Here is a 27,086-nt window from a genome sequence, read left to right as displayed (position 1 = left end):
CCAATAGAAGTTTATAAAATTATGGGGGACATAGATAGGGTAGACAGTCAAAATCTCTTTCCTGGGCTAGAAATGTCAAATACTAGAGGGCATAGCTTTGAAAGGATGAAAGTTTATAGGATATGTGGGGCATTTTTGTTTTATTTACATAGAGTGGCAGATGCCTAGAATGGGCTGCCTAGGGTAGTGGTGAAAGCAGATACGAAAGTGGCATTTAGAGGCTTTTAGATAGGCACATGAATATGCAGGGAATGGAGGAGTATAGATCATGAACAGGTAGAAGAGATTTAGTGTAATTTAGTAAAGGTTTTGGCACATATCATGGTCTGAAGGGTCTGTTCCAATGCTGTTCTGTTTTATATTCTATGTTCTAATTTTATTAATCTTAATGTTTTAATTTTCAGCATGTAAAGTTATTTTTACAAAAAATTCAGATTGTTTTAATAATATATTTAAATCCCTTTGAACTCTTTAAATGTCCAAAGGCCTTTGACAACAGTGAGCTGTCCAAAGACCATGGCAGGTGTTGGTGGTGGGGTGTCAGAATCCATCATCTGAGGTCTAGGCAATGTTCACAGCCTTCTCTGCCTTGTGGAACAGCCATGAACCCACGAGGCTGCAAAGATAAGTGCAGTCACAGAAATAGTGCAATCAGTGAACACAAGCATAATCCAGCCAAACTTAAAACTCCATCTGTAAAGCTGTGTTAAAGACTTTGTCATACAGTGGACAAGTAGAGTCAGTCTTAAAACTGATTTTGTTACTTTCAGCATATTGTGAGGATCATTTTTTAAATCATCTTCTCTTTATTGTCTGCTTTATAATACCCTTTGTGGTCTCGCATGTCCTCTTTCTCTACCTGCAAAGAGATGAACGGACTTAAAATTTTCTGAACTATGGTTAAGCATGTCAGTGATACAAGGAAGCCCCAGTAATTATTTTTAACCATAAGCACACACTTTTCCTGAATGCATTTCTGAATGCACAGGAGTTAACTGTTGTACACTGTGAACACTGTAAAAGGGATATCCAAAGGCCCACACTGAAATTAAATAAAAGGAATTCTTTTGTACCAATGAGTAGCTTGCAACTTACTACCAGCACCAGACAAAGGATAGAGCTCAGTTATCAAGTAACGGTGACAGTGTATTCATTTTGCATAGGTCAACTAATGCCCGTTTTATCCGAAGTAAACTGGAAGGATAGCTCTTTGGGAGATCAAAGGCTATTCTTTTCCATCCAAGTTAGTGGCACACATGGACAGACCTGAACATGCAGGTATCCAGGCCTAAGCAATTGACATAATTGGTTTTAATCATACTGCTGATAATGTTAAAATGTTTTAATAACTCAGAAGACACTTTAATATATAGATTCCTTTCATCATCCTCCAGGAACATTTGTGTGGTATACACTTCACAACTTTGTTATACAAAGAGATCTAATTAGATAAAAGGATAAAACCAACAATGAATCAGTAGTGTAGCAAGGAATGGGCAAAGAACAAAGGGATATAGCTGTAGGAATACGATGAAACCTTCTGCATCAAGTGCTTATCTAATTAAATGCATGAGCTGCATATTAATAATTCTGCTTCCATATGTAAATAATAATGTGGCTCAAAGCATCTTCTGAAGCATTCTCTGCCTTACTTGCTCATATTACATCCGTATTTGTTTATTGAACCATTATCTTATTCTGCATAATGTATAGTGTAACCAACTTACGCCATGTATGAACAGAATAAGTGGAACTAACTGACTGGGTGAGCATGTAAAACACAAATTTAAAAATCACACTGTCCACACATTGAAATCAAAGGAAATGTATAACATGTCATGGAGTCAGAGGGATACACCACAGAATAAAAAGCATATGCTTCACATTAATCACCCAGAACATAGAACACTATAGCACAGGAACAAGCCCTTTGGCCACCATGTCTGTGCCAATCCAAACTAATCCCATCTGCCTGCAGATAGTCTATATCCCTCTATTCCCTGCCTGTTCATGTGTCTGTCTAAATGCCTCTTAAACACTGCTCTCATACCTAGTTCTACCACCTCTCCTGGCAGTACATTCCAGGCACCTACCACTTAGTGCAAAAAAAACAAATGCCACAAACCTCCTTTAAACTTTCCCATTCTCATCTTAAACCCATGTCCTCTAGTATTTGACATTTCCATCCTGGGTAAAATACTCTGACTATCTACCCTTTAATACACTTCTATCAGGTCACCCCTCAGCCTTCAACGTTCCAAAGGAAACAATCCAAGTCTGTTAAACCTCTTCTTATAGCTGATACACTCCAATCCAGGCAACCTCTTCAGCCCCTTCTCTAAAGCCTCCACATTATCCCTGTAGTACGATGACCAAGAGTGCACACGATGCTCCAAATGTGACCGAAATAAAAGTTGATTACAGTAAGTTGTTCTGTGTTGCTTTTACAGTTGATCTATCCAAATATTTATAGTTTGATTACATTTTAAATTAGGTTGTTCACACATTCAGTATCCCAGCGATCGTTGCTTGGTTTTCCGTATGCTGCCAGTTGTTTTAAAATATTTTTACACCTAACACATGGCATCTCATAAATAACAAAAATTACATTGGGTATACAAAAACAGCACTGCTAATAATTGACAAAGATTGGTACCTGTAACCCAAATATACCAGAATACTGTTTGATCAAGGAATTCAGACTGTAGATCTTGAACTGAATGTTTGAAGTATTTTAACATGTCATCTAATCACTAACCTATGGCATCTAAGTGACTGTTCCCACACTTGCAGGGTTTCCATGGAGAGTGTTGATATTTTGGTAGTACTGTACCACAACTGCAGAAGCTGGTTCCCAAGATAAAAATCATACAATTATTAACATTTATAGCTTAGAGAAAATCCATCCAATTTGTTTTCTTGCTTTTAGCTAGAACAATCCAAAGCTTCTCTCATTGCCCTTCTCTTTAAACAGCCTTTCTCTTCCTCTGCTTCAAATAATTAAATGCATAAGTGATACGGTGGTATTGGAGTCAAAAGCTCTCAATAGTAAAACAGACCATGTTGCAACAACTCTGAGTAACAAAATTTCTACAAGCTGTCTCTTTTTTCTCTCAGAGATGACCCGCTCTCCACTCTTTGTTTTAAATTGATGAACCCTTGTCACTGACTTTCCAGCCAGAGGAAATATTCTTTCCCTTTTCACCTTCCCAAAATACTTCATAATTTTGACATCTCTAATAGATTTCCTCATTACTTTCTTCGCTCCAATGAAAAGAGCCCCCTTTTCTCATGGGTAAATCCCTCATCGTGAGTATCATCTTAGTCAATTCTTATGCTCTCCAAGGTCCTACAACTAATTCAACCACATCCACTGCTGCAGTGATTGACTAATTTTTCCTGTGTTCTTGCATATTTACTGCTCGTTTCACAAGACTTATAGATGGCCTGGTGGTAGCATAGTTCTGAGAAACAGGAGGCAGTGTATAAATTTGTATGACCCTTTCAGCAAATTTACTGATCTGATTACTGCAACTCAGAACACTGAAGTTGGAAAAAAGCTCCTTTTTGGGCTACTGGGGTTTAGGATCTGTGGTAGTTCTTTTGCTTCTAAAGTTGCCAGGCTTACTCTGATAATTCAAATGTACTGGTGGACTCCTCAAAACTTGTAGTTTGACCTTGGTATGTTTTGTGTGGAATAAAGTAAACTGGTAGGATCGACAGATGGTAATAGGGAATGGATGCCAGGCTTAGCTGCTTCATGTATGGGCACAGGAGAAAGTTTAAAGGAAGCAGAGAGTGCCATCTCCTGAGACACCCACAGCACCTTTGCTCAATTCTGTAGTCCTTTTGGTTCTGGATAGGCTCAGAAGTGCAATTGGTCAGTCTCATTACAGAATAAATGTTCCAACTATATCTTGAAAGGTCTGTACATTGTTCAAGCTCCCTATCCTACTCTTCTCCATTCCTAACAGTAAAAACAGAAGTAACAACAGCCCAGAGTATCCTCAGGAGCTGTTTCTTGTGTGGTGATGCTAAATATATTTCACAGGCTTTCACTCTTCAGAATATTCTGCAGGTCATGGGAAATTTCTTTCAATGCATTGCAGATGAGAGAGCTGAACTCCTTCCAACTCTCTCAACTATGCCTCCTGAAACTATGCTCATTACTTGCATGTGAGATCATTAATCTCTGCAGTCTAGGTGGCCATTGCTTTATTCTCCGAAGAGGAGAAGCACTTTCCCTCTTGCAATCCCGGGTCTTCATTCTCATTACTGCTTGGTATTTCACTCATTGACTGCTCCAGCCTGTTCGCTGCCCTCTCCTGTATACCTATTTCTATTGGCATGTGTGCAGATAAGAATCCAGGATAGCATAAGCAGATGTTGATGTGGATTTGTCCAAGTAATGTTTTCTAAGAATAGAGTAGCGGGTTTATTGTCACTTCAGTAAACCGCACTAAAAACTAACACAGTATTTGTTAGTCAAGATGGAATTCAAGTGTGTTGAAATGTTCCAGCTGTAATGAAATGTTTCCAAGAGAGCCAGTTGCTAGGGAAGATAGAGAATAAGGAGGTGAATGGAATTGGCATGAGCAACAGAAGTTTGGCTCCCATACAGGAAGCACAGTTACTAGAGCTACCACCTCACAGCTCCAGTGACCCATGTTCAGTCCTGACCACCAATACTGTCAGTGTGGAATTTTCAGACTGGATGAAGGGTCTCTACCCAAAATGTCAACTGTCAATTTCCCTCTACAGATGCTGCCTGATCCTCCAGTTTGGTTTTTGCTCCAGATTCCAGCAACTGCATTCTCTTGTGTCACCAGTGCTGTCAGTGTGGAATTGTCATTTCTCCTTGTGTATGTGTGGGTTTCCCCCTGCTGCTCCAGTTCCCAAGCAGGCAACACATCCCAAAGATGTGTGGATTTGTAGCTTAGTTGCCCACAGTAATTTGCTCTCGACTATAAGTGTGTGGTAAAGTCTGGAGAGAGTTGATGGGAACTTTGGAAGTAAAGAGGCAGATTTGGCAGGGAAGGTGGGTAGGGTATGCCAGGAACTTGCCGGGATTGGAAGTTACGAGCCAGAACATGGCAGAAACTGGATGCAAGGCACTGAATGTGGTCAAGGCCACAACCAGGACCAGCAGGGTGGGGTGGGGGCAGGGGCAGTTTGCACCCAAGACTAGGAGTGGCAGTTTGGAACATGGCCCGGACTGACAGCAGGGAAGCTGGAAATGGATCACGATGGGAACGTCCTCAGAACTGAGAGTGTGGGGTTAGACCGTTGCTGGGAAAAGAGGTGCAGGGGCAGGGTGTTGTCAGGAGCTAGGACTCAGAGCACGAGCATGTTTACAGCTGCGAGCTGTGGTTGGGTGTGTAGGCATCTGTCTATGGAATGAAGGGTTGTAGGGGTGGGAGGAAATTAAAGTTTTTTCCGATCTGTATTACTTACTAAACAAGGGCCACGGCCACAAAGTGCTTTCAGAGCTTACAGCCAGTTCTGAAGCAGTAAACCAAGGCTGATATCCTTCTGTAGGAGAGAATGAATCAGATCACAGCCCTGCCATCTTACCAATCTAGTCATGAATGTGTAGGTGATTAAATAGGTTTTGGGAGAAGGATGATCTAAAATATATCCCCATCCTCAGTGATGGTGGAGTCCAGCATGTGAGGCTAAAGACAAGGCTAAAGCATTCACAAACAGCCAGAAGTGCTGAATGGACAATTCATCTTGGCTTCTTTGAGATCCCCACCAGCACAGGAGCCAGCCTTCAGTCCAATTTGATATCAAGAATTGCTCAGAGCACTGGATACAACAAAAGATATGGGAACAGAAAGACACTCTGCTTGAGAAACAAAGGACTGCAGATGCTGGAATCTAGATGAAAAACACTATGATGCTGGTTGAACTCAGCAGGCCAGGCAGCATCCATGGATGAAAGCAGGCAGTCAACATTTCAAGTCAGGACCCTCTGCTGTTGCTTTGAAAACCTGCACTCCAGAACTAGCTACATTTCCAATATAGTAGCAGCATTGGCATGTATCAAACAAGGTGGAAACTTGCCCACGTGTGTACCGTTGACACAGATCAGGACAAATCCAATTCAATTAACATCAGTCTACCTCGCTATCATCGTCAGTAATGTCAAATAGCATTTACTCACAAATAACCTACTCACTGATGGTCAATTTGCCGAGATACTCTGCTCCAGATATCTTGAAAGTTTTGATTCAAATACAGATCAATTAGCTGAATTCCAGAGGTGAGAATGATTCTACTTAGCATCAACGCAGCATTTGACTGAGTGTGGCATCATAGAGCCCTAGTAAAATTGAAGTCATTCGGCATTGAGATGAAAATAGTCTAGTGGTTGGAGACATACCGGACAGAAAAGAAAATGTCTGTGGTTGTCAGAGATCAATCATCCCACAATATCATTGCAAGATTTTCTCAGGGCATTATTCTGGGCCTTCCTTCCATCACAAGGTCAGAAGTGGGGATGTTTGCTGATGAATACACAATGTTAAATTCAGTTTGCAACTCCTCAACAAATGCAGCTGCCCGTGCTCGCATGCAGCAGGACCAAGACGACATTCGTAATGGATTCATAAGTGGCAACTAGCATTCTGCCACAGATTTTAACTGCATATCCTTGATAATGACATCATCATTTCCCACTTGAAGGTCACCACAGAACAGAAATTCAGCCGGACCAGCCACATAAATACCATAGTTATCAGAATAGGACAGAGACTGGGTATATGGCCATATGAGTATGTGGGGAAAAAAATGAGGGGGGAGGGGGGAGTCACTGATGGGATTATAGCATTGGCCCCCCCATAGTCAGCTGGAATTAGAGGAACATGTAGGAAAATTGCAGATAGGTGTCAGAATAATAGGGTTGTAATTGGTGATTTTAACTTCCATAATATTGACTGGGACTGCCTTAGTAATAAGGAATTAGATTAGGGGCAGAATTTATGTGTACCTAGGAAAGCTTTCTGAAGCAATATGTAGATAGCCCTCCTAGAGAAGGGGTTACACTCAACCTCATCTGAGGAAATGAGGCTGGGTAAGTACTTGTTGGTGGAGGAGCACTTTGGGACCAGTGACCATAATTTGATTAGTTTCAAGATAGTCATGGAAAAAGATAGGACTGGTCCTTAAAAGTGTCAGATTGGGGGGAAGCTAATTTCGATGGCATCAGACAGGAACTTGCAGATGCTGATTGGGAGATACTGTTTGTCAGATGCTGTCTAACATGTGGGAGGCTTTTAAAAGTGAGATAGGAAGAGTTCAGGGTCAGCATTTTCCTTATAGAGTGAAGGTCAAACCTGGCAAGATGAGGGAAACTTGGTTGACAAGGACTATTGAGGGTCTGGTCAGGAAAAAGGAGGCATACATCAGGTATATGCAGCTATGATCAAGCAAGTCCACCGAGTCCAAGGAATGTAGGAGTACACTTAAGGAGGAAATTAAGAGGGCAAAAAGAGGCCATGAGATATCGCTGGTAGATAAGATAAAGGTAAATCCAAAAAGATTCCATAAGTATATTAAAAGGGTAGCTAGGGAGAGAGTAGGTCTCTTCAGGATCAACATGGTTATCTATGTATGGAGCTATGGGAAATGGACCTGGACTTAAATATCTATTTATCATGGGCAAGGACATGGAAGCTCGAGAGTTCAGGGAAGGGAACAGTGATCTCCTGGAACATATCAATAGTACAGAGGAGGAGATTTGGAGGTCTTGAAACACCTGAAGGTGGATAAACTGCTGAGTCTTTAGGATGTTATGTGAAGCAAGGGAGGGGATTGCTGGGGCCCTGGCAGAGATTTCTGTAACATTGTTAGCCACAGGTGATGTACCAGAAGACTGGGGGATAGCTGATGTTGTGCCTTTAATTAAGAAGTGAAGCCAGATAAGCCAGTGAGCCTTACATCAGCAGTGAGAAATTTATTGGAAGGGGTTCTGAGAGGGAGGATTTATTTGCATTTCGAAAGGCAAGGACCGACTTGGGATAGTCAGTATGGCTTTGTCCGTGGGAAATCATGTCTCATGAATTTGATAGAGTTTTCTTGATGTGATGAAAATGATTGGAGAGCAGGGTGGTAGGCATTGTCCACATGGACTTTAGAAAAGACTTTTGACAAGGTCCAACATGGCAGGCTGGTCCAGGAGGTTAGAACATACGGGATCCAGGGTGAGCTAGCCAATTAGATAAAAAATTGGCTTGGTGGTGGTAGTGGAGGGTTGTTTTTCCCAGATTGGAGGCCTGTGACAAGTGGTGTGCTGCAGGGAACTCTGGTGATTGCCATATATATTAATGATTTGGATGAGTGTAGATGGCAGGATTAGCAAATTTGTAGATTACATCATAATTAGTGGTAATAGTGGACAGTGAAGAACGTTGTCCAAAGGTACAATAGGATATTGATCAACTGGAAAAATGGGCAAAGGAATGGCAGATGAAATTTAACTCAAACAAGAGCAAAGTGATGTATTTTGGGAAGTTAAACCAGGGCAGGATATACACAATGAATGGCAGTGCCCTGGGAAGTGTTGTTGAATGGAGAGACCTAGGGATACAAGTACATTGTTCCATGAAAATGGCAACACAGGTAGATAGGGTGGTAAAGCTGGCAGATGGAAGGCTTGTCTTCCATCGGCTGAGCCATTGAGTACAAGAGCACCTGGAATGAACTGAGAGGTGGTGAAGGAAGCAGGCAGAGTAACAACAATTAAGAGACATCTGGACAGGTACTTGAGTGAGCAAGGCACAGAGGAATATTGAACTAATACAGGCAGGTGGGATTAGTTTCAATAGGCATGATGGTTGGCATGGACACAGTGTTTCTATGCTGTACAACACCATGACCATTCAAGATAAAGCAGCCCATCCACCAACCTAAATGTTAATTTCCTCCATCAATGGCACACAATGGGAGCAATGTGTACCATGTACAAAATACACTACAGTTTCTTGCTTAAGTTACTCTAGTGGCAGCTCCCAAACTCTCAACCTCTATCACCAAGAACAAGGGCAGCAGGAGCATGTGAACACCACCACCACCAACAGGTTTCTGACTTGGTAATATAGCACAATTCCTTAATTGCCACTGGGTCTAAATCTTGGAAATCCCTCCCAACAATGAGTACCATCACTAGCAGAATTGTGGTAGTTCAAGGTGACTAACCACCAGATTCTCAAGAGCAATTAGGGATGGACAATAAATTATGATTTTGCAGTGATGCCCAGATCCTAGAAAACGAATAAAAATAGTTCAAATCAGGTTAAAGCCATTATTCTGTTACCCAAACACAATTTTCTCAGTTGAATGTAGAAACTTCTACAATTGTCACACATTGCTTCAATGAAAAATAAGTATTTCTGCTCCCAGAAGCAATGGCAACCTTTGTTTATACTATTAACATAGTAGAACATCTTAAGCTACTTCAAAAGAAGAACAAAATTAACAGCAAGCCATATAGGGTGATTTGCAGAGGTGAACAAAACTTGGTGATAGAGATAGGTTTTCAGGACTGCCTTAGAGGACAGAGGGTAGTGTGGAGTTATTCCAGAGGTCATATCCTAGGTAAGGCAGCCTACCAATGAAGGGGCAAAGGAAATTAGGCTTTGGTAACCGATCATCAGTACTGCGTAGCACATCAAAAACAATTTGCAGATTTGCATTAAATAGTGAGAACAAACAAAAAGTTCCATTTTTCTTTACATACAAAAAGCCATGATACCAGCAGAACTGGGTTAATTTTTAGCCATTTGCAAAATGACACAAACATTTGATTTATGCTATTTATTACACTGCTGATATTCAATACACTTCCCTCTTTGTATTGAACAACAAAATTAATATTGATATACCCAAGTATTGATTTCTGAATTTACAGCAATTCTCAGCTCTGAATCAAAGTCAGTGTCTTTGTTTGCAATTGCTAGTTAAGTAATGAATAGCTTTCTTTATGTCCATAGCCTTAATGAATGCTCAAAAGATTTTGCGCTATTTGTGTTGGTCATTTATTTGACTAGCAAAACTATTCCAGTTGAAAATGACCAAGAGTACAAAAAATACTGAAACAGTATTTGTCCCTGTTAACATTAAATGAACAGTGAATTTTTCATCTTAAATCTAGATTAAAAATCAAAATGCCCCAATTTGGTTTATACATTGGAGTCTGTTGATATAAAAGAAATAAATGACAGTTTCCTTAGCTCCCAGTTTTAGAGTTTTGTTCTACTAAACTAGTAACAATTAAGTTGCATAAAACAGAATTTAGCAAAATGCTCCAGAATGTGCATAATGTTTATTTTATTAACAGGAGATAAAGAAAATATCTATTACGTCCATAAAGGTCATAACATATACCAAACATTACCCCTGGCTTCAGGCACTGAAACATCTTGTATCCCCACAGTATGGCTTCTTATCTGACATCAATACAAGCACTTTAGGATCCAAATTACTAAACAAACTGCCAATTAGGCCTGCAGTCAGTTGGATAGATTAGTGGCCGCAGAGACTGATACAAGATTTTCATCTCTTGAGCCAATTATGCAAAGTGTACTGTCCACCGTGTTCCTTGGCAGGTTTCAGAGAAAAGAAGGCTGCTTTGTGACAGTTGTAAATCAAATGCAAAACCAAAAGTGGAAGATCTTCCACTCCAAGATTGCCTACTTTGAGATTCTTTCAGAATGAATTTTGAAGAGTTTATATGGTGAAGGTTGTTTCATGAAGAAATCAGCAAGAATAATAATTGTTTCTTTAAACCTTCAGCACAGAAATGCTGTTTGTAAATTACCAGTGATTTCATCATCACCAAGTGGAAGGGAATTCATTACTGTATCAAGAAATAGTTTCAATGTGAAATATGTACATTTAATATGTGAAACAGAAGTTTTAAAATAAAAGCAGAGCCGATATCTGTACAAAACAATCTTTTTGTAATAACTGCTCCTACATCACATAGGACAAAGGAACACATCAGAACAAAGGAACTTGCATTTACTTTAAATCCTACGTTTCATTTGGTATCTGAAAGTTTATTCTGGATTCTTTCTTTGTCTATGTGTATTTAGGAAATAAACTTTTGCTGATGATATTGCATATTGAAACTAAAACAGCAAATTCTGTTGTACCCAATGAACTTGTGCTTAATTTTGGTTACTAGTTCTAATTTATGCTACTTTAAAATAGTGTTGATTTTTGTCCAATTCCATTCATCAGAAGCAATTCCCAAGGTCTTTTTTCGCCAAAAATACCAATGGTGCAATAGCAGTACAAATTGGTGTTTTTAACATTGTCCCTCTAATGATAATGATGCCACTCATTACAAGATGCTCACAGGATTGACACATTTTAAAAATACAACTGAGATGCAAGTGGGGATTGGTTACCTTACACTGAAAAGGTAGTCACTCCCTTTCATTGTTCATTCTTCTCATGTAAAAACATCCTTTAACGTAAGAAACATAATGATTTGGTAACACCAAGGAACTTCTTTTCCTCAAAACACCCAGACAACATTGGCTACAGCAGTATGAATTTCTAAACACATTGTGTGCCCTATTCGGTTGGGAAAGATCACCATTCCATCCATGTCCAATGTGGTCTCACTGAAGATTGTTAAATTATGTCAATTCATTTTTTATGAATCTTCTTCAAACTACAGGCAATTCAGCCAACTGCAGAGAATAGTCTTCCCTCCTTGTAGTGATTATCGGTCCTCCCGTCATTATAATTAATTGCATTTATGTTATTTTAGCAGTTGAAAGACTGTCTTGAATCCATTTTCAGTCTGTGGGCTTGAATTATTTTATGAGAGCAAATTTGAAACTCTGATCCTGCATTTTAGGTTTCTAAATCATTCAGCCTATCTTGTAATAGAATATAGCCGATACCCCAGTGATACCATAATTTAGTATTGCAAGAGCTATGACAGAAATTCCAAGGAAGCCCCATAAAATAAGAGATCCCAATGGTTTGGACAACATCAACTACAGCAATGAAGTTCTAACTACATTACTTCAGCATTAAAAGCTTATTCTGTTAGGAATGAATTTAAAGTTTCCAGTCCCCAGCACTGTCAATTCATAATTGTTCTTACTTCAGCGGGTGTTGGCATGAATCACTCTTCATCTATCCACAAATTTTCACTTTATTATTCAGTAAAAGTTCCTCATCATATGTTGAGTTTGGTGTACAATACAGATCTAGGAAGAAATACAAACATTTTACATAAAACTCAGGGTTTGTATGGCATTATGACTTCATCTCAGGTGTCTGCCTCAACTTAACATTCTCTCTCACTGACTGCTGAAAATATTGTCTTTTAACTGAGTCATTAAATATAGGCTCTGCTTATCCACTCAACTAGATCCCATCGCGATTAAAAAAAAAGCAGCAGAGTTCTCCTTATATTCTGACCACTATTTGTCCCTCAACCTAAGCCTACTGGTCATTTATCTCATTGCCATTTAGGAGACCCAAATACCTATATTTTCTATGTCTGTAATTGAGTCCTTAATTAATAAGGCCATTATGCCACTTTTCTTTGCCTCTCTAATTTTATAGCCAAGAATACTTAGTTCTGAATCATGCTTTGACTGAAGCCAACATTCCATCAAATTTATGGTGTTGCATTCTTCCATTCTAATAAATGTCTGTAGCTCTCTAGCTTTATTTCAAATGCTCTGCATGTTGGCATATAAATACTGCAACCTGATCCATTTATATTCCTCAGTGCACTTATCCTTTCCGCTTGCACATTTTCTTTCCTTCTCAATCCTTCTACATAACCTCATTCTGATTTTCCTTCAAGAAGCGCGTCTCCATAAGCCCCCTTGAGTATACAGACTTTTTTTTTCCCCTCTTTCATTCTTCTTATTTCTTAAACACTCGCTTATTTATTCCATTTACCTTCCCTCCAAGGACATATTTAGTAATTCAGATGTTTGAAGCATATCCATCTAAATGACTGTCCTTTCCCCAAAATTGTCCCAGGATCATAAAGCATATTTCTGTACCACTTTTTTCAGCCAAATAGCCAATCTGTATCTCTAATTTTCTCAAATCAAGCCATCAAGTGTATTAATAGATGGTTACTCACACGATCTTGCATGATAAGAAAGAGTGTAACTACTCAAGCAGCAAAACCACCATTATAATCTTTCCTATGACATTGTTGCCTGCATGGATCATGATTTAGAACCAATTACACTCCATTTTCATAGTCTATCTTTTCTGTTACTTCCAACCATCCTCATGTTTGGGGTACAGCATGCTATTCAATGCATCATATGCAAAGCAAGGATATCCACTTGTTCCATGATTCCATGTTAAATACACTCCCCTGTGGCTCCACCCCTGCTTGCATCATAAGTGTTAAATCAGTTGGATGAGATCAGATCCACACATGTTCCTGATTACTGGGTAATTGCCTCCTTAGTCCTTTGCCAGATCAGAGCTGACGCAGGTGCAGAGGCTCCAGTCATTTTAATAAAATAGGGAAGGTGCATTTATTTCTAAGCATTTTATTTTAGTTTAATGGTCTTCACAATTTCTAAGTATTTAATAAACACCTTAATTTTTAAATGTATAATTATTATTTACATCAGTTGTAATATTTTTAAATATCTGAATGTCAGAGACATTAACAAATGTTGAAAAAGCCTTAAAAAGAAATTTGAAAACAAAATTAAGCATTTTAAAATCTTGGCATTGAGTCAGTGTAGGTCTGCAATTGCAGAGATGACAGTTAAGTACAACAATGCAAGTTAAGACAGTGGGCAGAAATTTTGTATGGCCTCAAGTTTTTACAAGGAGAGTAGAATGAGGGAGAATGCTGGGGTGTGTTGGAGTAGTTAAGTCTAAAGCTAACAAAGGCATGAATGAGGGTTTTAGCACTAGATGGTTTTTAGTGGGGCGGAATTTGGCAATGTTACAAAGATGCAAATAGTGATAGCAGAAATGTGATTCATCAACAACAGCATTTAATACTGTTCAATGGCACAAGATTGATTAATATTGATATTTAAAACAATAGTATAAAGTCACTCAAGCAATTCTCCATTAAGCAGGGTGTACCATAGGTTCTTCACACATATACTTGGTATAGTTTCATTTTTATCCATTCCATAAGACATAGAAGCAGAATTAGGCCATTTGGCCCATCAAGTCTGCTCTGCTTTTCAATCATGGCCAATTTATTTTTCCCTCTCAACCCTATTCTCCTGTCTTCTCCCTGCAACCTTTGATGCCCTTACTAATCAAGAACCTATCAACCTCTGCTTTAAATGTACCCAATAACTTGGCTTCCACAGCCATCTGTGGCAATGCATAGATTCACCACCATCTGGCTAAAGAAATTCCTCCTCATCTCTGTTCTAAGGGGAGATCCTTCTATTCCGAGGCTGTGCCTTCTGGTCCTAGACTCTCCCACTACTGGAAATATCCTCTCCACGTCCATTCTATCCAGTCCTTTCAATATTCAGTAGGTTTCAAAAGAGATCTCCCTTCATCCTTCTAAACTCTGGCGAGTACAGGCCCAGAGCCATCAAATGTTCCTCACACATTAACCCTTTCATTCCCAGGATCATTCTCATAAACCTCCTCTGGACCATCTCCAATACCAGCACATCCTTCCTTAGATATGGGGCCCAAAACTGCTCACAATACTCCAGATGTGGTTTGACCAACGCCTTATAAAGCCTCAGCATTACATCCTTGCTTTTATATTCTAGTCCTCTTCCTTACTACTGACTCAACCTGCAAGTGAACCTTTCGGGAATCCTGAACTAGGACTCCCAAGTCCCTTTGCACCTCTGATTTCTGAATTTGCTCCCCGTTTATTTACGTGCATATAAATAAGTTTCTAACATCATTTGCTTTGCAACTTGCTGGACTTTAGACTTGAGATGGACATTTATTTTCTCCCACTGCCTAGAAACCAGAGTGCTTGTTGAATCGCCTCTAGTTTCAAATGGATTGTCTGGGAATTTACTCTTCTGTCTTGTGAGGAAATCCATGATGAAATGCTCAGTAAAAATCAATACAATGTGTCATTTATACTTGATATCCAAGCCTTTTACTTGCATTTTAATATATCTAGTTGTCCTAAAGGTGAAGTTTGGTTAAAGGCCAGTTTGTTTTTATTTAATATAAAACCTTGACAGAACATATTTCCATCATATAATTGCAGGATTTTGTGAAACATTGCCAAGAATTGCATTGGCCTTTTTGCTTGTAACAGAGCCAGTATTAGCAATACTAGTTTACCTAAAACAGGTTTTCGTAGTAGTAACTGTGACAGTGATAAAAACAAAACCATTAGAATAATTTTCCATCTGATAGGATATTGCATAATAACTGTGTTTCATCCGTGCGTTAAGCTGTTATAACATCAGAGAGTGATTAAGCAGATGTCTAGCTTCTGGCAGCTGTAGACCTATGATCTGCCATTCAGTTTAGCCTGGTGGAGAAAAAAAATGAAGTATGGCTTGAAAGTATAACTAAGTGGTTGTGTTTTTAAACAGACTGTCTTATGCACAGGTCAAATTTAATTTTGATCAAATAAGGAGCCATTCAGATAAATTAGAATCTAATGGAAACATTACTTTTCAAGTAGTTTTTTTCCGAACTATTAGTATTTCTCTTTAATGTCACAATATTTAGCAATTGTTTAATGCAGCAATGTGTTCAAAGGCCAGCATTGATTGGAAATTTATTTTCAAAATTCATAGAATACACGAGAAAGTGCTTATTTTCCTTAAAGCAAAAGTTGCAGATGCTGAAAACCTGAAATAAAATAGAAAATGTTGAAAATACTCAACAGGTCAGCTAGCATTCAGGGTGATGACCTTTTATCAGAATTGAGAAGATTTAGAAGTAAAACAAGTTTTAAGATGCAAAAAAAAATGGGAGGGAGGTGCCGAAGGAACATTCTGTCATCCGCTTCATTCTGTCATGGACCTAACCCTTCCCCTTTACTCTGGGGAACAATTACTTAGGATCAGAGAGTCATTTGGCATGGAAACAGGCCCTTCAGCCCAACTGGTTCATGCCAACCAAATTTCCCATCTAAGCTAGTCCCATTTGGCCCATGTCCCTTTGAACCTTTCCTACTACCTTTCCAAATTACTTGTTTGAATTTTTTTAATTTATTCATCTTTTTGTATCAAAAAGGAGACACAATCTATATTTTATAGAATTGTAAAGCACAGAGACTATCTGTATAATTCCATTTACTGGTGCATTGTCCATAACTTTCTATGCCTTGCTGATTCAAGTGTTCATCAGGATACTTATTAAATGTGGTGAGGGTACCCATCTCCACCACCCATTCAGACAGTGTGTTCCAGACTTCAACCACCCTCTAGGTGAAAAGACTCTTGCTCAGTTCCCCTCTAAATCTTTTACCCCTTATTTAAACCTATGCTCACCAGCTTTAGACTCCACTGCTATGAGAAAAGGTTGAAGATAAGTTTATAGTGATTGGTAACTTTACAATTTTTAAACATTTCATAGCTCAAATCTTCAAAACTTGGTAAAGGGCAAAATGTTAGTAAATATGAAAGCACATTTCTTATTATCTTCTCATGGTTTTTAATTAACATTTTTCTTCTCTTCGATTCCACTGTGATGATAAACCCCAGTCTTCTCAGCATTTCCTCAGTGCCTGAAATGTATATTACAACAGGAATTGCAAATCGAAGGCATTTAATTGGCTGAATGTCATTTTGGGTTTCCCAAGGTTGTGAAATGTGCTTTATAAATGCCAGTCTTTCATCTTCTAGCAGAAATGGTGGTCCTTTCCCTTGTGAGAAGAGTGCAATTAAATAAGTTGAAATTGGGAAGTTAGTGGCATGATAATTAATACAGCATTCGTCCACTCCCAAGGAAGGCTGATTCAATGCCTGTTTTTAAACATTGGGAAACCTAACCATCATTCTTTGAACCTCTGAGGGGTATTCAAGAGGTTATCATGTGACAAGGCAGATTGATTTAATATTTAATCAGGTAAATTGAGAATTATAGGGTTTAGATTTTAGTTCAGATTAACCTGCTCTTTTCAAAGTGTCCACACTAATTAAATCTCCACATGTCTTAATTCTAGTATTTGTAGGTGAAAATGCCCGTCCTATTCCAGAAACCAACATTGGTAGTCGGATGCTGCAAACCATGGGGTGGATTCCTGGCACAGGCCTTGGACCAAGTGGCAACGGGGTTGCTGAACCCATTAAAGCTTTATGGCGACCGAAAGGGGTTGGACTTGGCTTCTGCTGACAGGCAGTTATTCAGCTCAATAGAAACAGCACAGTTCAATGGAAACAACTTCACTAGCCCTTGCTCAAGAAAGCTTAAAACATCAGTATATATGGTGACAAATGAACACCTTGATAATGTGATTGTTAATTGTGTTTTGAAATCAACACATTTGCTTCTGAGCAGGGTCAATGTTGATTTACTGTATTAATTGTAATGAAGGTTTCCAGATATTAAGAAGTGAATTTAATCGTTGTACATTGATGCACAAGTTCAAAGGTTTTTGCAGGCAATAATTCCATTTTATCCAAAGTGTGGTGTCTGAAAGTAGAGGCTACAGATTTGAATTTATTGTGAAATATGGCAGTGCAATGCCTCTTCCAATCCCCATAATATGAATATCTCTGTATGATTTGTAAGTTTGTCATTATGTTACCACTGCTGTGCTTCAATTGAAAAGATGATGAAATAGATGTTTAGAAATGTGATAACAGTTCTGCAAGAAGCAACTCGGTGCAAGCAGTTCAGAAATGATTTTCAGTGGTTGCATATTATCTGTAAGCCTATTGTTTGTTTTTGTTGAAGTAAATTTATTTTAAATTCAACATTCTATTTCTTTAATGTCCAAAAATATCATGTACATTTTCCAGGAGTGAAAGGATTTCATTAGCACGACAAACAAAATGTCCTTGAATAGATCCCAAAGTATTAAATATACTATTTTCTAAATACACTATACCTTAAATTCCAGTTGGTGTGTAAATTTCAGGATTTTTTTTAATCTAATATTCTGTCTTGCTACATCTTTTACACATCAAAAGTCAGCCCTATATTACAGTGACAAACTTTAGTAAGGTCTCAGTGCTCAGCCATATTGGAATGAACAGTGAATATTGTTGTGATAATAATAAGCACTCTCATGCTTTATTCTGTTAAAAGAAAGCCAGCATACAGCTGATTACAACTTGTGCTTTAATCAGGTTAATGTACTGAGTTTTAGTAAACTGAACTGGTTTAAGATTTGTTCTCAGATTGCCTTTCTAAAACCTTAATGCAGTTCAGTTTCTGCATTCTAGAAATACAACCTATTGCCTCCTGTCTCACTAAGCAAGCACTTGATTTGGCTTATCCATCCATTAATTTGTACTGCAGTTTGTAAGAAATAACCTTATTTAATACCCTAAGTGGTATTAAATGAAAAAAAAGCATTGAGTTTTTTTTTATATGTAAAAACCCAGTTGTAAGCGTCTGGTGTTCAGTAATATTTCTTTCACAGACTATGTAGTACCACTTATCATTTTTGCTGTAATACAGATGCTGCAGTCACCAATATACATCTCAGAATATCAGGCAATATGGCCTAGTGTTTGCTTGAATGTGTTTCTGATAATGTATTGTATATTCTATAATCAGTGTGTAATACACTTATTAACAATGAAAAAAATCCTTTATAATTTTTTGTATTTTGCATTAAGTGAAGACAACAATGGCAAAACAAGGTATAATGTTACAGTAAAATGATTACAAAGGTAAGATCAAGATATAATCTCACTAAATAGGGTATGTTAAGAAAATATACAATCAGAGTTATTTCTGAGTATTGAAATAGAAAATTACAAGGAAATTAGGATTTGCTTAATAGAGCAGTTAATTTAAGTGGAATTCACTGTTTAATTTGACAAATTCAGAAAGCTACTCTGCTGGGGTTAAGAATTGTTATCTTACTTTGTATTTTAAGCTTGGGCTAGTTTATTTCATTTCATTTCTAAAATTCTCAATTTGTATCAAAATTACACTCTTCAGTTGCTGATTTGTTACTTCTATAATAGTAATTACCAGTTGGTGAAATATATTAAACTCCATTAATGGGCTAGGCAAGGTAGGGCGACTGTTGTCTTTGTTAAAGTATGTAGTAGTTATCATTTGAAGGGTGACTTGTATTACTTTACATTCCACATTCTAATATGAGATCAGTGCAGTCCCATCTGTGTCAAAAACCTTAATTGGACAACTCTGGTTCATGACAAATTTTAAAACAATCAGGAACTACTGGGTCATCAAGCTGAAGAATGCAATATGAAAGATAAAGGAAACCTGCCCTCCATTTTAAATTAGCCTGAGAATAGGCATATTTTTATTGCTTCAAAAGCTATCATTTTGCTTTCTGAGAGAAGTAATGGATTAGATACAAGCAATTGTAAATGTACAGAAATGACATCATTGAAGCATTGTCATGTACATTAGAGCTGAATGGACAAAGCTGCTTAAAATATTTACAAACAGCACTACATTATCAGGATTTATAATAGGGACTAGAATTATTGTAGGGACTGATGATTGGGTAGTTTGCTAAAAATAGTGTAGCTTGATCAAAGTCAATTTTTTTTCTTGTTTTTTTTGAAGTGTTAAAGCAGCGACTGGTCAAATTACATAGCTTATCTCCCACAGTACCACAAGAACAAAATCCCATTTTGTTCGCAACAAGTGTGCTGGAGAGAAGGCTTGTCATAGCTTTGGATTTATTGTTTAGTTGGAACATTATGAAAGTAACTTCTAACGGTTGAAATCAGATTGAGATTTCAGCTGTTTTCTAAAAAGCTTAAATGCTCCCATAGTGCTCAGGGTTCCAACAAAAATTACAACTGAATATTATGATGGGATTTATCCAAGTTATCTTTTATGCTGTGTGTATTTGTACTTGCTTTTAGTGCATCAATAAAATATCAAATCTACCTGCTACAGACAATCCGGGGTTTGAACAATCAAATTTCCACCTCATTTTTTGCAATATTAATTTTCAGTATAATTTCCATGCAAAAATTATTTGAGAGAATACATCTGTACTTAGAATTAATTGGTTGTTAGAATGCCCAGCAATTTAACTCTGTATAAATCCCCTGTGAGATGGAAGGAGCTTTTATCTGACATTCTGCAAACTGATAAATAAAGGAACATCTCACTCTCTATTTGTGTGATTATTCTCATTTTTTTTTCTTCATATTCAATACCTTTTAGTGTTATGCATTTTCCTTGTATATTTCAAAATATATTGGCCTGTGTTTGAACTCTTTCTCACACAATGTTGGTCAAATTTGCACTAAAATGTTGAAAACAAATCCAAATTGCATCCAGTGCAAATTATTTCTTCACACTTGGAAAAAACATACACACTGAAAACTCTGTCCATCAAACTCTCTGTGGCTCCAGGAAAAAAATAATCAACATCATAAATTTGCACTAATTGCATTTGTTCTTGGGCCTTCAAAGGCTCTTAAAACGAATCTGCTACTTGAACATAAGGCTTTTAAAAGTTTCCGTTTAATTGTTTTACTTAGAACCTGTCTATCATGCACAGTTGTAATCAGTAAATAGTTCTGTATGGGTTTTTAAAGACATTTTCAGATATTTAACATTTAATGGGGTGTAATGGGATAGGTGACAACTTAAAAATGGGCATTTATGCTAATTCCATTTTCAACTATAATAAATCAAATTCATCAGGTTATGAAGGAATATTTAAAGGAAAATACAAAGTACCAAACACAGTGTCTGATTGTGCCCAAAACAAAAGCTTTGCCTCATATGACTTTTGAGAAAGTTGTTAGAATGCCACCTCATAGCAGTATGGCCATATTGGTGAAGGCAGAAAAAAAATTGTCTACTGAAAATGGCATTCAACTACATTATCAGGTAGGGCACTAAATATCTATTTAAAGTTCTGTTGCAAATTTAGATTATCCTGTATTCAGAAAACATTAGTGGCCTGGATTTTGCAGTCAGATGCAGAACAACGATACCCTTGCTGATGTGGCCAGATCTTTGTGGGCTGCTTTCTTCCATTTCAGGTGTGGACTTTATTTTTTCCAACTTTGATTACTTTCAGGTTTCAATACTTGGGGATCTCTCATTATTGAACAACCATGCCAGGACTGAAAAATGGAAATTAAGATAGAGGCTAAAATACCTTAAAGTTTTCTTTAAAAGTGAAATAAAGATTATTTGTAATTTTAAAAGAATAATTTTGATATAATAGATGAACAAGGTCAGTTGGAGAGAAAGAAAAACAAACAAAAGGCCATGTTAAGGATGCAAAGTGCTGGTAAGAGCTGTTGCTGAAATCTGAAACCAAAGGGAGAATGCTGGAAATGCCTAGCAGATCAGGCAGTAACTGACAGAAAAAAAATGAGTTAATATTACAGGTGGATAACATTACAACAGAACTGGCCAGAAAAAGTGAGCAATCTGAAGTTGTTGAATTCGATAGTCCCAAAATCTACAACTTGCCCAGAAGGAGGGCAAGGTGCTATTGCTCAAGTTCATGTTGGGCCTTGTTAGAACAGTACAGAAGGCCACAGAATGGTAGATCAGAGTGAGAGTTAAAGTAACAGCTGTGTTTGGTTTCTTCAATGTAGAGGTGGCCACATTGTAAGCACCGGATGCAATGCACTAGATTGGAAGAAGGATTGTTTGGATTCCTGGATGGTAAGAAAGGATGAGGTGAAGGTGTTGATGTTGCGTCTCCCACTTTTGCATTGGAAAGTGTTGCAAAGAGCTACATTTCACAGCTTTATCGCAACTAATTGTTTTTTTTCTCTCTCTCTCTCTCTCTCTCTCTCTCTCTCTGTAACTGACTTCATTAAGTGCTTAACTAGACAGTTCAGTAAACATCTGGATCAGCTGGGCAACTCTGACTTAAGCCTACCAGAAATTTCTTTTTGTACTTTCCATTTCTTTCCCCAACACCTCTACAAATTAAAGCTAACTTACTTTCTCATTTTCCCAGTTCTGATGAAAGGTCTTCAACCTGAAAAGTTAACTGTTTCTCTTCCCACAGATACCACTTCACCTGCTGAGTGTTTCCAGCATTTCCTATTTTTATTTCAGGTTACCAGCATCTGCAGTTTTTATTTATAATTTTGAACGACTTATCCAAAAGGATGATAATCCCTGCAACCAATATTGGTTTTAAAGATCAGGGAGGATGATAATTTGATTACCATCTCTCCACAGATCACTATTCCTTGGTCCCTTCTTCAATATTTTCCACTCCCAATCACCCCTTCCTCCTGATTATCCTCACCTCCCAATTGCTACCCCTCTTTCGCCCATTGCTTTCTCAGCTCACTTAGTTACTTGCTTCAACTTCCCTTATACCAACCCCCCTCCCCACTCTCCCAGTCACTTCTGAATTGCTTCTCCCTGCTCACCCAGTCCCCCACTTTTCCAATCACTCCCCCATACCACCCTGGAATCACCTTGAGGGCTGCTACCAATGGAGCAGTTGTGCTAATTCTTTATTTAGCAAAAGATCTGCCCAGAGTTATTTGACTGCCAGTGGACCAAAAAATATTCAAAGATATTACTAAAGAATGGATCCAATTGCTTCAATTAAGACACCATTTCCCATCTGGGCTACAAGTAACCTTCAAATCAATTGAAACTGGCACCGTTCTACACAGTCCTACCAGTTTAACAGTTTCTGGATCTGGTCATACTTATCTATATGTTCATTTTGTCAGAGGAAAAGCTTGACAAAAGGGAACTCTGCCAATGATACGAGTCCATTTCCCTGTGATAGAGTACACTAACTTCGCTTTAATTGCTTCATTGCATTCGATGAGTATTCAGGAAGTAATGCCTGATTTAAGTTTTGATATCTGATTTGAAGAGATCCTGCTCTCCCCCAGTTATGAAATTGACAGTGACCATCAATTCCAAGTGACCACAATGAATCTAGACACCAATTGTTGCTTTGGGTGGATTTAACTGGGACATCAGTGAACCACATCGGAAAATACTGGAGGTTCAGCTAGATTTAAGTTGTTGCAGCCTTTCACAACTGGACTCGTGAGCTGCACTCAAGCTAAGATGCTTGCATTATCAGTCTATGCAATTCTGTATCCAATGGTAAAGGTCCGTGGCAGGTAACTACAAGCAGTTAGTTCAACAAGTAGTCTTTTCAATTGTAATCCATCGACAAGGGATTTTTTTTGTGGGAGATGGGACAGGCATCGGGGTCTAATCTCCATCTTTGATCCCTTGCTATTCTTTGACAATAAGCACTTTTTAGGGATGTTTTCATCCATGACTCAGCTCCACCTGTCCCAGTTTTACTCGAATCATTTACTCGACTCTTCCTTTGCTGTTGTGCTAAATGATCAAGGGCCACAGTCTGGGCAGAACTTTCTTCGGGTAACTTTGGTAAGACTAATATCTTTTCATTTCCCGCAACAAGCTTCCCATCCTTTCTAAAATTCTATTTCCCTCCCACAATGATCTTTATTATTTTGAGCAAGATGGTGGATACTTTGTGCAATCCCCGAGCCAAGTTTCATATGTTCAGTAACATAGCCTGTCTCTACCCTTCAAGCCCCAAACTTCACAGAATTAATAATCACTGTTCAAACCATGCATCATGCTTTGTTAGTCACCCATAGCCTATCACATGGAAAATCCTATTGTTTTTATCCTGTCATTTCCTTTCGATCCCATAGCATTTCAAAAATCCTGATTTTGTAACCCATTTTAGCCTCTTCCCTGCCCCTGTTCCAACCAGAAATATGCACTTCACATGGTACATACCTTCTTATTACTGTTCCAGCAGGTGAGGTAAATTCTTCAGCAAGGAAAGCAAAGGGATGTGTATTGATTCAAGTGATTGGATATAGCCCTTAAACCAAAGTACTTTTCAGTTCTCCATTCAACATGTGTGGGGACATTACCTTTGATTGCTAGCTATCATAGTGCTAGTACATACACCGACATCAAATCACCATTGGCTCAGATTAGTAGACCAACAGTGGTGTGACGGTTTGTCTCCATGGTATCTAGACATGCAATAATTTGAATTTTTGCAGTGGGTAATTTGGGATTATTCAAAGTAGATAAAATAAAATGTCTGATACTTGCTGTTATGGACTAGGTCACTATTGGTGAATGTCCCTTTAAGATAAAGCATAGTGGTGTGTGTGGCGTGCTTACGTCAACAGAAGATAAAGGACGTAATGATGTTTTTGGAGCAGTCAGTCAGAGGAGAGAGAGAGAGAGAGAGAGAGACACCAGCTTGCTAGTCTCTATTGATGGATGGAAAACAGTAACCGTGCCCGTCACTACAATCCACGTATGGATTTTTGGAGTAAGCCGGTGGAGTCCACTTTGTCATTAACCTGTAGAGGGAAACAGGTATTTGTGTGGGCAACCATGATTCAGGAGCCTTTCAGGGTGAGGCAGCTGTGGTGGAGTGGTCACTGCTGAGAAAACACTGAGATGTCATTTGGGTTCCATTGTGGAACATTTGGATTTCGTAATCTCTCTATTTTCTCTCTACATCTACATCTTATCTTCAGTCAACGGTGGTTGTTGAAGAAGCCTTTGCTCATGTTTCACCTTACGGCTTGCTGAACTGAACTTTAAGAATTATTCCTGGACTTGGAGTTTGGGAATTTGCCACACACACACACACTACGAGTTTAGTTTTGGGATTAATGTTTAAGGTTTAACATTTTTACTTTTATTTTTCTTATTATCATAAGTAGCTATTAATAAAGTAGTTTTTAAACACTGAATCATGACTCAGTGTGTTTCTTTTGTTGCTGGTTCATAACATTGCCCAAAGAAAATTTCCTCAAACCATCCATACTTTTGTCAATTACCATGGTCAACATCAATAGTGAGGCCCACAATACTATTCCAATACAACTCAGTTCTACTTACAGAGCTTGGAGTTGCCTTGTAAGTTAGATTCATTGTCACAGTAAAGCATACACATGAACAAAAAGTTTATAGGGTCTAACTCAGGACCACTGGCTTTTCACCACTTACAAAATACCCAGTTTCACTGCTGTCAGGATCACTTGGCTCCAGTCCTCATTACAGGCTTCATACAAATGTGGACAAAATAAACTCAATTCTAGAGATGAGTTAAGAGTGACAGCTCCCGATATCAAGGCAGTATTTGATGAGTGTGGCACAGAAGAGAATTACTAAAATTAAAATAAATGCTGATGAGGGAAAATCTATCAATTCAGTCATACTAGAAAGAAAGAAAGATATTTTTGACAGGAAGGTCAGTTATCTCAGCCTGAGGATATTGTAGTTACTCAACACAGCGTCATGGACCAACCATTTTATGATGAATCTTCAATGTAAAGTCCAAAATTTACTGATACACAATGTTCGGTTCCATTCACCGTTTGTCAGATAACAAAACACGGTTTTCCAAGCAATAGCAAGACCTGAACAACAATCAGCCTTGTGCTGTTAAGAGACAGATAGCATAGCAATTCATGGCTAACATCAACAAGAGAGACACTTCCATCAACATCCTAGAGGCCACTGTTGACCAAGAACTTAACATGGCAGGCCCCATAAATACAGTGATCAAAAGAACAGGTCAGAGCTAGGGATTCCACGGTAAGTGACTCACCTCTTTGACTACCAAAGCTTTGTAGCTATTTACAAGAAATATGTCATGAGTGTGATTGAATATTCAGCACTTCCCTGAATAAGTGCAACTCCACCAGCTCTCAAGGAGCTCGTCACCATCCAGGACAAAACAGCCAGCCTGATTGGCATCTCATCAACTAATACTATTTTAAAAATCACAGATTTACCATGGCTATGTGTATAACCTCAAAATACACTACACCAATTTACCAAGGCTTTTCAACAGCACTTCCACCAAAGGCAATCTGGCAAGTTCCCCTCCAAGTTACACACACAACCCAGACTTGGAAATGTATCTCTGTTTCTTCTTCATGGGATCAAAATCCTAGCACTCCGTACCTAACACCACTGTGAGAGTACCTTCTCCATAAAGGCTGCAGCACTTCCGGAGTGTGGCTCAGCATCATGGATGGGCACAAATGTTGATCTTGCAAGTCATGCCCACATCCCATGATTTAAAAAAATTCACGGTACCTGGTGACCAGATTTATGAAGATCTGCGGACACGTTCCTGAATAGTCAATGCTTTAAAGACTTACATCTTAGCCTCTGCCTCTTCATCCATCTCTGCTCCAAGCTTGCCACATGTAAAGGGACTCAAAAATACTAAATAATTGTTTCTGCTGGAGAGCTGCAGCTAAACTAAGCTTGTTCAGTTCAGTCCACTCAGGATGAGGAGTATTGTTACTGCCTTTCAACATGCAACAAAATGAATCGAAAAGTAATATGCCAAAGTTTCCACCCTTCTAGGATTTCAACAGGCTGCCCCTTTAACACAGCTAGAATCTAAGTGCCAGCAAAACAAGCAAGAGAGCCAAGTTTTTATTGGGACAATCTACCTATTAGTGGAAATCACTGATATTCATTTGCATGTAATTTATATTGTTGCACCCTCTTCAGGCACATTCAGGTACAGACACTAGATAAATCACAGAGCAACTGCAGTGCTATTCAAAAGTAAAATAGGAGCACATGATTTGCTCACACTTTTCAGGCGTTCCTTTGGAGCTGGACTGTGGAAGTCAGTCCTAGTGTCTCGTCACTCACTTTATACATCCATGGATTGTGGACTCGCTGAATTTACAGTTCTCCCCTGCAGCAGCCTGCAGAGTTCAGTACCGTAGACGCTGAATGCAGTGATGACCTTTACAGCCATGGAAGAGTTATCCCATCTGTTGAAGTCTGCGCATCTGACTGGAACTGTATAGCTTAGCTCTGTCGCAGCCTTTCCAGCAAAGCAAATAGTAAATGCAAGTCTCCTAGAGCTCACCCAGGTATGGTTTATCAGAGGTGACAAATGTGGGTCCAGAGATACTGATAGATGTACACACATCCTTTGCAACATCAATGCACTTACACAG

At 38.5% G+C, this 27,086-nt stretch overlaps 1 protein-coding gene across 1 annotated transcript in view; it reads left to right on the top strand.

Annotated features, from left to right (window-relative positions):
• The window catches only part of gpatch2 (G patch domain containing 2), a 210,538-nt gene extending 190,327 nt beyond the window's left edge, over window positions 1-20,211 (top strand). The window contains exon 10 of the mRNA XM_052011432.1: window positions 17,132-20,211. Within this exon, the coding sequence (XP_051867392.1) occupies window positions 17,132-17,301 (170 nt within the window). The 3' untranslated portion in view covers window positions 17,302-20,211. The remainder of the gene's footprint in view (window positions 1-17,131) is intronic.
• The last annotated feature ends 6,875 nt before the right edge of the window (window positions 20,212-27,086 follow it).

Source organism: Pristis pectinata, chromosome 3, assembly GCF_009764475.1.
Source record: "Pristis pectinata isolate sPriPec2 chromosome 3, sPriPec2.1.pri, whole genome shotgun sequence".
NCBI classification, from domain to species: Eukaryota; Metazoa; Chordata; class Chondrichthyes; order Rhinopristiformes; family Pristidae; genus Pristis; species Pristis pectinata.
This window is presented reverse-complemented; position numbering and strand designations above follow the sequence as displayed.